At 40.7% G+C, this 13,515-nt stretch overlaps 1 protein-coding gene across 5 annotated transcripts in view; it reads left to right on the forward strand.

Moving 5' to 3' along the window:
* Hycc1 (hyccin PI4KA lipid kinase complex subunit 1) overlaps nucleotides 1–13,515 on the forward strand; it is a 74,377-nt gene that overhangs the window by 48,650 nt on the left and 12,212 nt on the right. For all 5 annotated transcript variants that reach the window (XM_055612621.1, XM_055612626.1, XM_055612627.1 and 2 more), the window contains 2 exons: nucleotides 4,160–4,247; nucleotides 4,721–4,880. In XM_055612621.1, the coding sequence (XP_055468596.1) occupies nucleotides 4,160–4,247; nucleotides 4,721–4,880 (248 nt within the window). The remainder of the gene's footprint in view (nucleotides 1–4,159; nucleotides 4,248–4,720; nucleotides 4,881–13,515) is intronic.

Here is a 13,515-nt window from a genome sequence, read left to right on the forward strand (position 1 = left end):
GGCCTTGAATTCCTGATACTATCAGCTTTTCCTCAGAGTCTTTATAGATGTGTGTCAGCATGCCTAGCTCTGAAAGACTTGTTTATCCCCCTTAAAAAGAGCTCTGCTATGCTTTGTCTTAGATTGTCAGTATTGCCCCACAGGGCTTGGATGCTCCAGGTTTTTCTTCTTGTTTCATTTTGAATGTCTTCTGTTGGTCTGCCTCCACATCTGACTTACCTTTCCCTTGACTTAGAATTGATCTTTCAAGGTCGTTGGAGGTTTTTCATTTTTTACTGTGTTTTGCTTCTATTCTTTTTGTTCTGTTCTTTCTTATAGAGCATATGCCTTCTGAAATCTGAATTTATTTGTGTACGTTACCAGTTTTTTCCACGAGAGCATTTAAAATACTGATCATAGTAATTTAAGTTACCCTGATAGCCTCAATATTTGGGTCACCTCTAGATTTAGTTCTTTTATTTACCTACTTACTTAATTACTTACTTACTTATTTTCTGTGATACTGAGATTGAACCCGGTATCTCATACAAGTACTCTTTCACTTATCTGTATCTCTGGCCCTGAATTGGGTTCAGTTAATTACTTCATTTATTGATGGGGTTCCTTCTTCTTGCTGATAGTAAGCCTTGTAATTTTTGATTGCTTAAGATTTCACTCAGTAGTAAGGTAGTAGAAACTGATGTAAATATGATTTATGCCTGAAATGAGAATGATTCTTTATCTAGGATACTAATGAAATTTTGTACAGAGTTGTTAGAGTCCCTGCAGCCTTAACAAGAAAAAAAAAAAAAAAAACTGAAAAAGGAGTTCTACACAATGTAGCCATAATGAGAGAGGAGCAGATTATAGACAACAAAAGGAATACACAGCTACAACCCACCCATCATGGGTCCATCATCGTCTCTTTCCAGTCTCTCTTGCCAGGTATGGTGACAGGTTGTCAGACAGTTGACTTGTATTTCTGGAAGACAAGCTCCCTCTCTGGCAGGCTTTATAGCCCCAGTCCTTATCTTCTTCTAGCGTGAGACTCTTAAGAAAATCACAGTTTCTTGGGGTCCGCAGCTTCAATGAGGTGATAGCCAAAGGGAGGGACACAATAGGTAAAAGTAACTTTTATTCACCTGGCTTGTTGTCTCTGAGGCTTACTGCCTCGGCTACTAGGCCTAGACCTGGACTCTTCTAGTCTCCATAAACTCTAATCGAGGCCTAGAATTTTAGCCTCTGAGGCTTACTACTGAATGTACTCACCCTTTCTAGTTCTTTCTGAACTCTTGTTGGCTGGTTCAACTCAGCTGTTCTGGCACAAACTCCTCTCCTAGTTGACTGATTCAGTCTGGCTTCTTTCTTGGCCTCTGACTGAATTGCTCTGCTTGGCCTCATACCAACTTTGGCAATCTGTGCTAATCTTCTGGCTCCTTCTTACGCTCTGGCTGGTTCTGTCTTCCCCTGTGTCTAGCTTTACAATTCTCCCGGTAAATCTGCCTCTGAATTCCATGAACTGAACTGCCATGAACTTAACATCATTGCACTGCCTCTCAATTCATTCACTCAACCAGAATACCTGAGTAGCACTGACGAGAACTCAAGAGATCTATTTGCCTCTGTCTCCTGGATTAAAGGTGTGTCTGTATTCCAGCTGGATCACACAGACCTAGAAAGTCTTTGGATGTGATCTCTTGCCAAAGCAGCCATGTTCTGAATTAAAATTCCTCTATACAAGTGTCTCTCTTTGCTCTTGCCAGGATGGTTTCAGCGGGGTTGTGTTACTGTTGCCATAGTAACAGTGAGGTTAACCACTACAAATCCCCCTATTCTTACCTAGTATTCTGGGAGGGAGCTGGGCTTCTGATGAGTTTCTCCTTCTTCAGTTTTCTCTGTATGCTGATCCCTCAGAGAGGGTTTCTTCCCCCATTTCCTAGAACCCCATCATCAGCAATAGAATGTTGTTCCTAGTTGGTCCTACCCCTCAGCTACTGCAGCACTCTGGAGAGCAGGCCCTGCACCTTGCCTAGGAAGCACAGTAGAGCTGGCCCTGGTGGGGAGGGGGAGTGTGGGTGAGCATAGGAGAGCTGGCCTCACCCCGTGCTGGCGCAGCATTGGGTGAGCTAGCCAGCACAGTGCTGGAGAACTGGCAGGCTGACCAACTCAGCTACCTCCCAGGCCCAGATCTCCAGGACTATTAGCTGGCCCACCCCAACATCTACCATCTGTGGACTGCTGGAGCTCATGAAGGGGCTTGTCCTGAAGATCCAAAGCTGCAGGATCTCCATGACAAAGGGCAACAACAGGATCTCTGAGAGGAGTCTCGATGAGGATCCAGTACTGACAGTGTAGCAGAAGCCAGAGGCCTCGAACCAGACCAGTAATTCATTGCAATGAACATTTGCAAGTAAAGATGTGTGGACAGAAGGCTATACTACTGTGTGACACACTGCAGGTTCCATGATGAGATGGGGGGTTTTGTTCATTTGGTTTTGGTTTTTCTGGGGTTGGTTTGTTTGGTTTTTGGCTTTTTTTTTTTTTTTCTTTTGGAGGGACGGTTGCAAGGACAGGGGCCAGATACAGAGGGGAGGGAGATGATTGGAATTGGGGTGCATGTTATAAAATTCACAAAGAAACAATAAAAAGTTTAAAAAGTTGTTTCTAATTTCTCAGTGTATCCTAGCTTGATGGTGATGAGGGTGGAATGTCAGCCAGTGTTCTCTGTTGTCCTCATAGCCTGTCAATGCTAGGCAGATTCCTTGTCCTTAAATGCTAGGGCTGGGATGTCCTCAGTGACCTTGCCTCTCTTTCAGAAGTAGAGAACCCCTAGTTATCTCAGCATACAATGAGGTTTATATTCCCCTTTTCCCTTCAGAGCCGCAGTGCCTGAAGCTATGGGCTGGGGGTAACAGAGTAATAGGATTGGCTATTCTCTCCCCAAAAGCTGTAGAACTTTTGTTCATATGAAACAAGTGTCTGAGCCAGATGTGGTGGCACACGCCTTTATCCGGCACTCAGAAGGCAGAGGCAGGTGGCTCTCTGTGAGTTCATGACCAGCCTGGTTTACAAAGTGAGTCCAGGACAGCCAAGGCTACACAAAGAAAACCCTGTCTCAAAAAAAAAAAAAAAAAAAAAAAAATGTGTCTGGCAGGCCTATGCTTTTCCCATGGCAGTGGCCACTCTTCTTCAAGACTGCACCAGCAAGGGCCACCTTTTCTGTCCCCCAGTCTTGCTTCCCATGTTTTTTGTGTCTATTTACAGGAGGCGTGGGGGAAGCCTCTGGGGTGATAGGAACTGCCCATGTGTATCATGTGTATGCTCCAGAGCCAGCTGCATACTGGGCTAGATCGTGTTAGAAAGCTTGGTTGAATTCTCACCATTAGATGCCCTATGGCCCTCTTCTTTGGAGGGGTTCAGACTGTTTGGTTGCTGTCCCTTAGGACAGCCAAGGCTACCAGAGAAACCCTGTCTCGGCGGCCAGAGGGATGGATTTTGAAGATAACCTGGGCCCATCCTGGCCTTTCCCGATGAGCATCACTTGTGCTCTTCATGTAATTCACATTTCTTTATTTTGTTGAGAGATGACCAAGCCATTATATTTTTGTTGACTTGTATCACTCAGGCCGTTTCTAGGAAGGGTTTGGTAGATCATGGAAAGTTAAACATATGAAATATGCCCAAGCTGAATTTGTTCTCTCATGTTTGCAGCAGGCTTTTTGTTCCTTCCTTTCTAAGTGGCTATCAGAATGCCAAGGAGCAGCCACTTAGGAGAATGGGTCGGGTTGGGTTCTCAGTAAAGCCATGGGAACTACAGAGTAATTTGACCATAAATTGTTTGGAAAATTACTCTCAGTGTACAATTTATTATGTTCTGAGTTGCTGTGACAAGATGCTTTGAATTGCCTTAGCTCTTTGATTTCTAGTCTATAAATAGTCATGTTCCTTAGAGAAGAAATGTACATGTATAAAATTTTCTTTGCTATTAGTATTCTTTCAGATAATAGGAACTTGATGATTTAAAAATACATTTTTAAGGAGAATTGAATGTTAAGCAATGTGCTAATGTGGTCTGTTGCTTTCTTTAGTAGAGATAAATAGTTCCCCATTATGTTTTGTTCCGTTACATAGGATAAACTAAAAATAATACTTTCTTTGTTTAACTCTCATCACTTTGTAGATATAATGGAGAATGGGATCTAGCTCAGAAAGCATTGGATGATATTATCTACAGAGCCCAGCTAGAGCTATATCCAGAACCACTTCTGGTAGGTTCTTCACTTAATTATGTAAATCTTAACTTAATAATTTTTCAGCTTCGGCTATCCATTGAGAAGTAATTCATGCCATATGAAAATGGTATCAGTCCTTAGAGGTTTGTGCTTTCTTGTACTGGGAAGTATCACATGTAAAAGCACTGGTAGGAAATGTGGAGGTTTTATTAAACTGCTTTAGGTATTAACTGAGAGTACACTCTTCTGTTTATAAGAATTTCAGCGTATGAGATTCACTTGTCAACCAGCATTTGAAATTGAGGAGACCTGATTTAGTATTTAATAGTCTCATGCTTCATCCCATTGACATTGTTTGAACTATGAGCGTACTTCTTACCTCTTACTCCTTATTTGGGAGTGTTTGTGGATCATTGCTTTAAAATACCTTGGAGAAAACACTCTTTTTATAAATCTAAAAGTAAATAATACATCTGTTTACTGATCTTAAACTTTACTTTTCCTTTTAGGTTGCTAATGCAATAAAGGCTTCATTGTCTCATGGTGCCATGAAATCTAGTAAGGAAGGCACAAGGTGTATTCAAGTTGAAGTCACACCAACTTCCTCTAGAATATCAAGAAATGCAGTTACCAGCATGTCAATAAGAGGTCACAGGTGGAAAAGACATGGTAAGGACTGCTCAGGTTCAAGCACTGGTGGCTCCCTCACATGTCTCCTTGCAGTTGTGGTGTTCAGATTTGTAACTTTAGGAAATAGCACCATCACAGCCTGGAAAAGGAAAACTCTAGTCCATCATGTTTAACTCCTAGGTTCTCATCCAGGGACAATGAATGAAGCTTCTTAAGTTAGATATGTGAATGAAGACTTATTTAAAGTTGTATGTATTGTAGGAAAGTAAGAAAATGCATTTTAATTACTCATATACCTTAAGTTGCTGGTCTCAAGTATGTATGTAGTCCTTAATGGATGTTCTTACTCCTGTCAGGCACTTAGCATGCAAGTTTTTCGTGTTGGAGTAGAACTAACCACCAGGACCTTGCATTCTGTCTGGACTCCCTGGAAAAGAATGCCATGCTGTCACTACGGCACTACGCATTTCTATCTTACAAATGTATTTCATTCAAGATTGTATTAGTATTCCTTCTTATCTGCTTTATTTTATTATTTTAAAATGTTGCTGGAAGTTAATTTCATTTGCCATGCCAACTTTATGCTTTCTCATTTCTCTTGCTTCTCTTTTAATCTACTTCTTGTTTCATTCCTTCTTCCTTTTATAACTTCTCTCCTATCTAGCAGTTATGGTAGCAAGAAAGAGGGTTAATACCACTGTTCTCAAAAGTGACCTTTGCATGGGAGGCAGAAAGCCACTACTTTGCCCCAAGTGAGCAGGGAGCATGTGTGCCAAGGGAGAAACCAGCTCTGCTTTCTTCCTTCTCTGCGCTGCAATGAAAATGGCAGCTCAACTTGGTAGACTGTGACTCCTGTCTGTGCTCCCTATGGTCCACAGAGAAAACGAGAAAGAAAAGGATGAATCACAGATCATAATGCAGAAAGCCAATCCTGACTGAGAAGGCTTGCCATTTTCTCTCAGACATGCAAAGAGAGAATGTGCCAAAAAAGAATAAGGGTGATGTTATACAGTTTAACCAATGATCATTGTTGATCCTAAGTTACTGTAACAAGTCCTGAAGTCCAACAGGGAGGCATAAAAGAGATGGTAATGTTTGCTATTAGGCAAATGCAAACTCCATTTACACATGCCAACCCCAAACATACTTCAGTTCCTTCAGTGACGTTATGCTGTTAAATGAGAATATACTACAGAAAAAAAAAAAAGATAATTTAACAGATGTCCAGCATCACTGTGTGAAAGCAGGTTGCAGATGTGACAAACCAGGCCATAATGGCCACTGTGGATGCAATCACTTCTAAACTACCGCTTCAGAGAAATGCCAGGGCAAGTTCTGATTGTTTTCCTACCTTCCCTTCTTGCTGTTCAGATTGGAAATCAAGGGAGGGCAAGTTGTGGAATGTACAAGTCAAACATGAGAAATATTGACGCTCCCTAGTGTGTGTGGGTTTCTGAGAAAAAGATACATATCCTGAAACAAAAAGGAAGTTAATTTTTCAGAAACATTTTATTGCAAAAAATGACGACAAAAAAAAGATGCCTTCAATATATGTAGACTACTTATATATATTGAAGGCATCTGTGATGCCTTCGTGGATCTAGATTCCACTGTGATTGCTGCTTTCAGGGTTTGTACTCTAGCTCAGGCCACGACTTCATTGAAATAGCTTTATGTTGATGCAGCCATCACAGTACTTGAGCACCTCTTGTTTATGACAGCAAAAATGTTGTAAATGAGGATATACAAGAGAATGAACGAAAATGAATAAATAAATAAACACCCAGCATGCTTCCCCAGGCACACACACAAAATATGGGTTAGCCTTAGTTGTCACTTCCTGGAGTGTGAATTTCTCTTATCCACTGGACTATAATAAAATGACACTTGCTTAGTCATACTTGTCTCTATAGGGAGGCCACAGTATCCTTTTTAAGAGTAGTTGGAAAAAAAAAGAGTAGTTGGTCTTAATTTGTTTCTATTGCTCTAACAAAATGCCCCAAACACCTCCCACTAGACTCCACCTCTCACACTGTCACACTAGGAGACTCGAATCCTCAACCTGTTTCGAAACCTCACCTTCCCAGAGAAGCATCGTTCATGAATTTACCATGCTCAACACTTCTCTGTATCCTTTTGTTAATTACAGATTGTGATGTGATTTTTTTTGGCCTGGATATATTATTGTTCTGGCTTTCTAGCCAGCACTGGTTTCTTGTGGAGAAGATGGTTATCATTGTATACTTCCTAAATATATAAACAGTTCTTCAATTTAAAATAGATTTAAAATTGTCTTTATGTGTAAAATTTTATGTATTCTATTTATGTAACAAAATATAAGTAAAACTTTTTTTTAGAAATAGTGTGAAAGGACTTATAGATTCCAGGGTGAACCACAGTGGCCCTGCTGTATGCTCATGTTTCTGAAGCCTGGTGCTATGGAGGTCACTGCAGGTTATGACTCCGCAGACACTAAGAGTCCCTGTGTGTGATGGAATCCTAAATAAGCTTTCCTTTCAGCTCATCTCCCAAGCCTGACACAGCCAGTCCCATGGGAGGGCGTGTTCCTCTCTACACCCTTCACCATGTGACGCAGTCAGACTAGGAGTTTGTAGCCCTGTGCTCATGGTGATGGAGCCTGGGAAAGAAGGCAGGAAAAGCAACATCGATTTTAAGGAATGTTCTATTTTTCCTTCTTGACTCCTTTTTCTTTTTCCACGTGTGACAAAGACAAAGCAATTCTTTTCTGTTGAGCTTTGTCTTATTTATTTATTTATTTACTTACTTACTTATTTGCTATGAAGAGGCACCATGATGAAAGCAACTTATGGAAGAGAGAGTTTATGGGAGCTTGCACTTTCAAGGGGCTGGAGTTCATGGTCATGGGGCGCGTGGCAGCAGGTGTGCAGCCATGGCCCTGGAGCAGGAACTGAGCGCTCATCCTCCATCCACAAGCCAGAGAAACAAAGAAAGAGCTAACTAGGAACGGCACTCATAATCCCAAACAATTCCACCAAATATATGAACCTATTGCATCCATCCTTTCTTCTTCTTAATTTTTTATTGATTCTTTGTGAATTTCACATCAGGCACCCCAATCCCACTCATCTCCCTGCCCCTTCATATCTGCCCTCTGTCCTGTCCACCTACCCCCAAAGAAAACAAAACACACTAACTAAATAATTCAAACAAGCAAACAAAAAAACACATTCGCCAATTGAAAACTCGGCAGTTACTGTGGCAAATGCCCTAAAAAAAGAAAGTTAAGGAAAAAGGGAGTTATTTTGGCTCACAGTTTGAGGGTACATTCACCGTGATGGGTAGTCAAGGCAGCAGGCATGCAAGGCAGTTGCTCACATTGTGTTCCCCAATTAGAAAAAAGAGAGTGAAGAGCACACTTACCTTCTCCATTTTATACAGTCTAGAATCTCAGTGCAGGGGTGCTGCTACCCAGAGTCGGTGGGTTCCCCCGCCTCTGCCAACCTACTGAAGACAATGCCCCATGAGCATCTGTCAGACAGCAATGTCCCAGGTGATTCTAGAGCGCATCAAGTTGACAGTTATGACTAAACCATGTGCCGTTTTCCCTTTTTTTCTCTTGCACTTATTTATTCTTACTGCTTTTTTGTCCTCCCCCCTCCCTTTCCTTTATACCTGATAGAAGATTGGGTGAGCGTCCCCCAGTGAGGCAGGCAGGCAGAACTTCCTGTGTAACTTTTCTTTATCATTCAAGGATGTAGAAAAGTAAGCCATGTAGGTGCAGTGGTTTGTGTATATATCTGCGTCATCAAAGATTATAACACAGCAAACAAATACATTCAGTTTTAGCAGTTCATCACGTTGATTCTTCTACTATTAGTATAAATTATTCTCCTAGTCTAAACCCATGTTCTGTTTTTTATCATTAATTTTGGACAATTTTAATTACTTATAACTAAGTACTTTTGAACTGTTCTAGAATGTATGTCAGGATTCTCTGAAACATCATGAGTGTGGCATTCTTTTGTTTTTAAAATTTTTTTATTATTATCATTTATTACAATTTATTCAATTTGTATCCCGGCTGTGCCCCCCTCCCGCAGCTCCTCCAATCCCACTCTCCCTCCCCTAGTCCACTGATAGGTGAAGTCTTCTTTCACTTCTCTTTGACCCTAGCCTATCAGGTATCATCAGGAGTGGTTGCACTGTCTTCCTCTTTGGCCTGGCAAGGCTGCACCCTCCAGGGGGAGGTGATCAGAAGACTGTCACTGAGTTCATGCCAGAAGTTAAACACCAACAAACCAAGTAACCCAATTAAAAGATGGGGTACAGAGCTAAACAGAGAAATCTCAGTAGAGGAATATCAAATCACAGAGAAACACTTAAAGAAATGTTCAGTGTCCTTAATCATCAGGGAAATGCAAATCAAAACGACCCTGAGATTTTACCTTACACCCATCAGAATGGCCAAGATCAAAAACTCAAGTGACAGCACATGCTGAAGAGGATGTGGAGAAAGGGGAACTCTCCTCCATTGCTGGTGGGAATGTAAACTTGTACAACCACTTGGAAATCAATCTGGTGCTTTCTCAGAAAATTGGGAATAGTGCTACCTCAAGATCCAGCTATACCACTCCTAGGCATATATCCAAAATATGCCTAACTATACAACAAGGACATTTGCTTAACCATGTTCATAGCAGCTTTATTTGTAATATCTAGAATCTGGAAATAACCTAGATGTCCCTCAATGGAGGAATGGATACAGAAATTGTGGTACATTTACACAATGGAATACTAATCAGCTATTAAAAACAAGGAAATCATGAAATTTGAAGGCAAATGGTGAGAACTAGAAAAGATCATCTTGCGTGAGGTAACCCAGAAGCAGAAAGACACACATGGTATATACTCACTCATAAGTGGATATTAGCCATATAATATAGGATAAACATACTAAAATCTATACTCCTAAAGAAGCTAAACAACAAGGAAGACTCTAGGGAAGATACTCAATCCTCATTCAGAAGAACAAATGTGATAGACAATGGAAGCAAAAGGCAGAAGCCTACCCCAGAGGGCCTCTGAAAGATTCTACTGTTTAAGGTATCGAGGCAGAGGCTGAGACTCATAGCAAAACCTTGGGCAGTGTACAGGGAATTTTATGAAAGAAGGGGAAAATAAAAAGTCTCCTGGAAGGGACAGCGCAAAAGGAGACCAACAAAGCCAAAAATAAATAACTAAATAAATAAGATTAAGTTAAAAAAAAAAGAGGCCTGGGGCCCTGAAGAGACTGATTACCCAACCAAGGACAATGCATGGAGAGGACCTAAAACCCTGGCTTAGATGACTCAGTCTCCAAGTGGGGTCCCTAGTAAAGGGAGCAGGGGCTGTCTCTGGCATTCCTTTCTTAAAGAATTACCCACAGCTCATATTGCAATGGAAAGCGTCCTAATGAAGGTGAAAGCTACTTTAGTCTTAACATTTGCTCACATTCCAGAACCCAGATCTCTTCCTCTGTCTTATTTTTTAATTAACAGACTGTTTTTTTTTTTAGGGAAATCTTAGTTTCTCAGTAAAACTGAGTGGAAAGTATGTGAATTTTCATGTCTGCTGTTGCCCACTGTCAGCTTATTCACACTGTGATCACAACCTATCCTTATTTCAGCTCTGTGGAGTAGTGACGGGGGCTAACTTCCACAAAAATGTAACATTTTAAAGAGATTTATTAGAGAACTAATTGCGCGTTGACCTATCTCCACATTTGTGTGTTGTGTCTTTTAAATTCTCCAAGTCTTTGAGAAAGTTTTAATGACACAATCTATGTCTGTGCTTAAATTTGGAAATCGGAGCTATAGTGCACAGTTCCTGCTTTGACTTTTTTTATTATTAATTACAGTTTATTCACTTTGTATCCCAGCTGTACCTCCCTCCCTCATCCCCCCCCAATCCCACCCTCCCTCCCTCTTATTCTTCTCCCATGCCCCTCCCCAAGTCTGCTGAAAGGGGAGGTCTTCCTCCCCTTCCCTGACCCTAGCCTATCAGGTCTCATCAAGACTGGCTGCATTGTCTTACTCTGTGGCCTGGTAAGACTGCTCCCTCCTCAGGGGGAGGTGATCAAAGAGCAGGCCACTGAGTTCATGCTGCTTTGACTTTTTATAACCTCATGATTAATGCCGTTATTTATATGGTGATAATTTAATTTTCCAACCCTGTTGAGTTTTCTTTATTCTGTAGAGGTTAATAATTCAAGGCAAAGGTGTATTTTTTCAAACATAGGTTTTTAAAGCACTTATATTTGAAGGCTATCCAGAAAATAAAATGCAAGTAGAAGAAGAAAAATAAGATTACATTTAAAGGGGCTGGAGAGATGGCTCAGTGCTTAAGAGCATTGTGTCTGCTCTTCCAAAGGATCCAGTTTTTATTCCTAGGATCCACATGGCAGCTCACAACTGTCTGTACCTCCAGTTCCAGGATCTGGTACCTTCACACCAACCAATGCACATAAAGTAAAATTAAATTATAAAAAAATTACACTTAAAGAAAAAATATGCTAAATTCAGAATAAAATGTTGTAATGATAAAGAGAGTCAAAAATGAAAATTCTAGTAAGAAAAATAAGCTAAAAATTTTATAAGAGCAATAGCATTATTTTTAAAATCAATAAAGACAATTTTACTTAAATATTTTCTTTAAAATAAGATAGGAAGAAAAGGAAAACAAAACATTTCTTTATGCTTTATTCTGCGGTCTTGAGGGTGTCTATAAAGCTAGTGGCAGCTTCTGCCCCTGCAGCTGTGGGACCCCATTTTTTGACTCCCAGAGTTCTAGGTGTCGTGATTCGTCCACACAACCTGAACTTCAGCAACCCAGACTTCCTCTTCTTACCTGTCTTCCAGAGCAAATGTGACTGCTATTTTTTGTTTTTGTTTACCACAATTAACACCATTGTAACTCATTCTTCCTCCGCTTTTTAAAAAATTTCCTACATAGGAACAACATAAGCTATTATCCATTCTTTCAAAATGGTTACTGAAATAACACTGCCAATTTATTTAAATCTCCTAATTAAGTTAGAGGACTGACGTATGGTTACAAATAATGAGCATGGACAACTTTGCCAGCTAGTATCTAAAAGTCCACAGAGCCTAGGTCTTCATCTCTGTATCCTTTCCTCTGGGCAGGTGGCCAGTGATGGGAGCAGTAAGCCAGAAGTCACATAAAGGCTGGTTTTTAATCAGCCAAAGACTGACTGGTTCTTTAAGAATTGCTTTGTTAGCTATCCAGTAATGGTGTTTCGATAAGCTTACTTAACTAATTTGCCATTCAAATGATAGTCCCCTCCTAAAACTTAAATTTTGAATTTTCTTAATTTGAAGTAAGTGTCTTACTTTGAGAGCATGAATGCATGCTCAAGTTCTATGGCACCAACAGTGTATCTAATGTTTTGCTGTTGCTCCTGTGGAAGTGCCCTCTAGTACCTGACATGTCATTTTTAGAACCAGTCTTTTTTAAATGTTGTTTAATACTGAGGATTTCACTTAATCTTGTTAATGTCACAACAGGAAATAGATCTCTTAGTTATATACAGTTACAACTGTATATAACTGTTTGCAACTTTCCTGTTTGCAACAGGAAACTATAAATAATTAAAAAAAAAAAACAATGAAGATAATGTTTCTAAACTAGATCCTTTGACCTATACCCTACTATTGGTCCTAGCGTATTCTAAATGCTTAATTCTAAAAAAAAAAAAAAGTTTCCAGGTTTTCTTTTAGAGGCGGTAGGGATTGAATCCAGGCTCCCCTGCACTATATCCCTACCTTTGTGTTTTCAAGGTAGGGTCTCTATAAGTGGCCTAGGTTGGCCTCAAACTCAGAAGCTTCCTTCTTCAGCCTCACAGGTACCAACATGTGTGGATACTTTTAATTAGTGCTACTTCTTAATTATTTTGACTTAGAATGTCCAAGATTACAAACTTTTAAGGTAGCAAAAAGGAGTTAGAAATAAGCAGATCACCTAGGCATGGTGGCACATACCTTTAATCCCAGGCAGAGGCAGGTAGATCTTTGTGAGTTCCAGGCCAGCATGATCTACAAAGTGAGTCCCAGACAGCCAGGATTATTATTACAAGGAAAAACCCTGTTTCAATAAACAAACAAACAAACAAACAAAAAAGATTGAAACAGCCAAACACTGGGGGGAGCGCAAAAAGTCTTGTGGAAGGAAGGATGGGAGGAAGGGTAGAAAGGAGAGGACAGGAGCATCACAAGCCAACCAACAGAGCCAACTAACCAGGGCCCAGGGGAGCTTATGGAAACTGAAATACCAACCAACGACCATGCATGGACTGGACCAAGGATCCCTACACAGATGTAGCCGATAGGCAGCTCCTGCTTTTTATGTAGGTCCCTAGTAAGGGGACAAGGGGATGGAGTGAGGAGGTGGGGGCTAACTCTGACATGGACTCTGTTGCCTTCTTTTTAATCACTCCCCCCTGGGGGAGCTGCCTGGCCAGACCACAGGGAAAGATGATGCACTCAGTCCTGATGCGACTTGTGCTCTGGTTTGTAAGGTGGCTCACCTTTTCTGAGGAGTGGGAGCATAGAGAGAAGAAGGAGGGAGGGGCTATGATCAGGATGTAAAATTAGATAGATAGATAGATAGATAGATAGATAGATAGATAGATAGATAG

The sequence above is a fragment of the Psammomys obesus genome, unplaced genomic scaffold, assembly GCF_907164565.1.
Source record: "Psammomys obesus unplaced genomic scaffold, mPsaObe1.curated_primary_1811, whole genome shotgun sequence".
In the NCBI taxonomy this organism is placed as follows: domain Eukaryota; kingdom Metazoa; phylum Chordata; class Mammalia; order Rodentia; family Muridae; genus Psammomys; species Psammomys obesus.